General features: G+C 38.5%; 1 protein-coding gene across 1 annotated transcript; it reads right to left on the bottom strand.

Moving 5' to 3' along the window:
• Positions 1–1940: 1940 nt before the first annotated feature.
• Positions 1941–3482, bottom strand: cmklr1 (chemokine-like receptor 1). Its single transcript, XM_026187654.2, has 2 exons — positions 3346–3482; positions 1941–3229 (listed from the first exon to the last, which is right to left on the bottom strand). Exon 2 carries the CDS (start codon positions 3195–3197, stop codon positions 2151–2153), a length of 1047 nt encoding a protein of 348 aa, XP_026043439.2. The 5' UTR covers positions 3198–3229; positions 3346–3482; the 3' UTR covers positions 1941–2150.
• Between the last annotated feature and the right edge of the window lie 553 nt (positions 3483–4035).

Raw genomic sequence — 4035 nt, 5'->3', positions numbered from 1 at the left:
TAAAATATTGATGAAATAACTGGCATTTCACAGTAAACCACATATATTTCACATTTAACTCACAGTATAAAAGTTTTCCTGAAGCCTCAGTGGGCAGAACTCCAGAAAAACAATTGAATTTCAGATCAGAAATAGTTGAGAGTCTCTAACTCTCTAACCAACATTTCATTGTGACTCACTGCCAGTGTTTTGAGAAATCTACTTGTGTCTTGTCACAGCCCTACACTGCTTCAGCAGAATGTCACTGAGGTATAGGAACTCATCCGGCCCACGATTTACCAAAAATTCACTGGTTTTTGTAATGTGTGAAGTACAAAAGGAAGGTGATAAGGTTTTCTCACTGCTTGGCTGTACAAACTAAGACAATTAAACTCCACTGAGAAGTCAGTGAGACTCACAAACAGCCATATCAAGGACGATTTAATCTACTTCACCACCAAATAAAAATGTTTTCGTTCCAGAGTATTTTTATTATTATTAATATTATTTCATGGCCAATAATAATTAAGGTGTGGAAAACAATGAGTATACAAAAGTGCACAGACATTTATCGGAGAAGCCTATGATAATCTGACACGACAAAAGTCACCTTGACCTTCAGCCCAGTTTGGGTGAGACCTGTTAGGTGATCATTGTGTGAGTTTGACTAAATTCTCGCTAATGGTGTAGGAGGAGTGATTCTTGTGAAGTTTGAACAAGTGGACGATGGATTCCTTGGCATGCATGAGCTCATCGGTCCTTCAGCCAGATGGTGAATAAAAATCCCCAGACTCTTAAATTCCTGTTGTGATATCTCTTAGGTTAAAAATGTTAAGAGTGTTTAGACTCAAAATTAGGCTCAAACACAGTGTGCAAATATGTCATGTGGTTCTACTGGTGTGCAGAGGCGGAGGTGATACCGTTGGATCAGATACAGGTGCAAATAAAATGTTAGTGACATAACTGGAATTGTCAGTGAAATGCGGATGCACAACAGACATTAAAATTCTTTTAGTTTATTAAAGATGTGAAAAGAAAGGATTTTGGCCTCACATGTTACTCAAACCTCGCTCCCCCACGACAACATTTTCTGACAAAATTAACACATTTTACTAACGATGGCTTCGTTCCTTTCTTGCCCTTTTTTATTCTTGATATTTCTTGCCTCACATTTTCCCAAAAAATGAAAACTGGCCTTGAGAGAGAAGTCTATCTTTTCCTTGGCAAACAGCTTGATGTACAATAAACTGGAAGGCTGCTACAGATTTTTCATCACCAGAAACGCATTGCTTAGCACAGTTTTAACTGATGTTAGTGTTGTCTGCATTTTTTTTTTTTACAGTTTCCCAAATGTATATCTCATTGCAGATAAGAAATGAGTACATTTTCAGTAAGTGATTGTTTGTTTGAAAAGCACAGCCTCCAAATACAAATTAAGCCTCAACTTTTGAGAAATTCGAGATTGAATCAGAGAACTAACTTTAATGGATCTTGTTTAATCTCAGAAACAAAGAAAAGCAGCAACAAAAGTCAAACTTTTACAACTACAACTACATTCATAGCACTCATACATGACATAACATAAATTGTTGCACAGTATCTGTGAATACAGAGTGTGTGATTGGCTGAGCTTCACCCTGTCTTACTCTGTATTGTGGTCAGTTACACTTATTGAAGTGTTGCAGCATGAAACTATAATGCGTTGTTATATTATAATTAGAGTGAGTGCTCTTGACCATCCTTTATTTAACTTTTAATTAAAATATCAAGAAAGCAAGTCAAAACTTGTGTCTGTTCCAACAACAGACACAAGTTGTTTCCTTCTTGTTTTAGAGTTTTACCAGTCAAATCAGGCTTTCTATAACCATCCAACCATGCAGGAGTGCCGCAAGAATCAGATAGTGATCTGCAAATGCATGCAACACTTTGTGTTCCTTGATGCATGAAAGTATATCATACGATTGTTTTTAATTTATTTTATTTTAGTAAACACTTAATATACAGGTAATGCTTTGAGTCTAATGTATAATACATGGTCATTTTTACAGCTGGAATATACATATTTCATTCACAGTAAAGACATATTTTACATTGATTGCACATTTTTAAACATTATTTTTGTTGTCCAGTGAACCAACTGACTGAAACAGTTTGGGGTGATTTTTGCACATCTAGATGTGTGTAGAGGCTCGTCCATCCATGGAGCTGGACCTGGACAGGTAACGGCTGGTGGTACGACCTTCATCTCCCATTGCATTCTCCATCTTTGAAAGCAGAGAGCTCTTAAACTTACGCCTGAAGTCGTTGCCCATGAAAACGTACAACACAGGATTGAGGAAGCTGTTTGCTGCTGCCAAAGCAGTGCCTGCTTTGAGTCCGATCTTCAAAATGGTGAGGTTGTGGTGGTGGGGGTTCAGCTCAAGCAGGATGAACACGTGGTACGGAAGCCAGCAGATGAAGAACCCAACAATTAGAGCAGTCATCACCTTGAATGGTTTGGTGTTTTTGGCCATCCTGTTGGTTCGAAGCTTGAGGATGATGATAGAGTAGCAGATGGTAATGATGATGAAAGGGATAACAAAGCCAGCGATGAAACGGCTCACTGCGACAAACTTGTGACCGTGTTGGTGTGTGTAACTGTTCAAGCAAATCATCCGACCTAGGTGTTCCTTAACATCCCGAAAAATCATAGAGGGAATGCTAACTGCGATGGCGAGCAACCACGCCATGACAACAGCAACTAATGCCTTTCTAACAGTGCGCTGGTTCTGAGCCCAAACTGGAAACATGACTGAAACACAGCGGTCGACACTGATGAGGACAAGGACGAAGATGCTGCTGAACATGTTGAGGAACATAACTGACGGGATAAACTTGCACAAAAAACTGCCAAAAATCCAATCCTCAGTCACCGTGTAGGCAATGGTGAATGGGATGAGGGAGCAGAACATAAAGTCAGAGAACGCAAGGCTCAGGTACCATATGGTGTTGACTGTTTTCTTCATCTTGAAGCCAGAAATCCAGATGACCAAAGCATTCCCACAGGTGCCCAGCAGGAAAATGATCACATTAATTATGACTAAAGTCACACAGGAGCCTTCACATTTTGGCTTGTGCTGAAAAACTGGCTCTTCATGTGTAGTGATATTGGAGGAATCATTATAAGTGTAGGACGTATTTTCAGAATAGTCATAGTCCCAATTTTCTATATAATCCATTTCTTCTGAGGGTGAAAATATGTTTGGAATTTCTGTGAAAACAAACAAACAAACATTTAATTTAAACAAATGTTTCCCATTTTAATTTTAATCTGAATAAACATCTTTGTGTATAACTGCATATAATTAAACAACAACAACAACATACCTGCAGCAACAACTGTTCTCTGCTGGTGATGATCGTGTCCAGTGCACAGTACCAACTGAGCTGAGATAATGCTTGCAGAGGTATAAGAAACAGCATGCAACCAAAGTCAGCTGACAGGGTGGTTTCTTAACACTTCCATCTCCTAATTTCACTACTGCATTTTGTGGTCTTGCACTTTAATAGCTCTGAGGCATTTGATTGTTTTTTGTGGATGTTTTTCTTCTTCTTTCCTTTTCTTTTCTTTTCTTTTCTTTTTTCAACCTAAACAATTTTTTACTTTTTTATATATCAAATTACTGATGACTGATCGTAGTCCTAGAAACCGCAGCATTAGGCTGTTATTAGCTATTACTTATTATTATTACCCATATGATCAGTGGGCAAGGTTAAATATTAATATCCTACTTCAGCAAAGGTTATTATTCTCTTCTTCTGGCACGTAAATAACAAAAGTATTGAATTTGCCACACATGTGCTGCCCAGTGTGAGTTTTGTGACTTGGCTTTGATGGTTCTGTCTCTGACAGCTGCACGCTTTTGGCCAGATGTGGAAGGGAAGCAAGCCAGAGCACATTGTTTATTTAAGCTTTGGTCAACATGATTTTAATTTGATATTGCAACGCCAACCTCTGATGCAGATGATTCAACTAATGCGCACAAAGTGCAGCAGCTGTTGTAAACACACGTCTGT

This window comes from Astatotilapia calliptera, chromosome 12 (genome assembly GCF_964374335.1).
Source record: "Astatotilapia calliptera chromosome 12, fAstCal68.1, whole genome shotgun sequence".
NCBI lineage: Eukaryota > Metazoa > Chordata > Actinopteri > Cichliformes > Cichlidae > Astatotilapia > Astatotilapia calliptera.
This window is presented reverse-complemented; position numbering and strand designations above follow the sequence as displayed.

What these genes read in the sequence shown, in the direction of transcription:
- cmklr1 (XM_026187654.2), bottom strand. Translation starts at nt 3,197, where the DNA reads ATGGATTATATAGAAAATTGGGACTATGACTATTCTGAAAATACGTCC.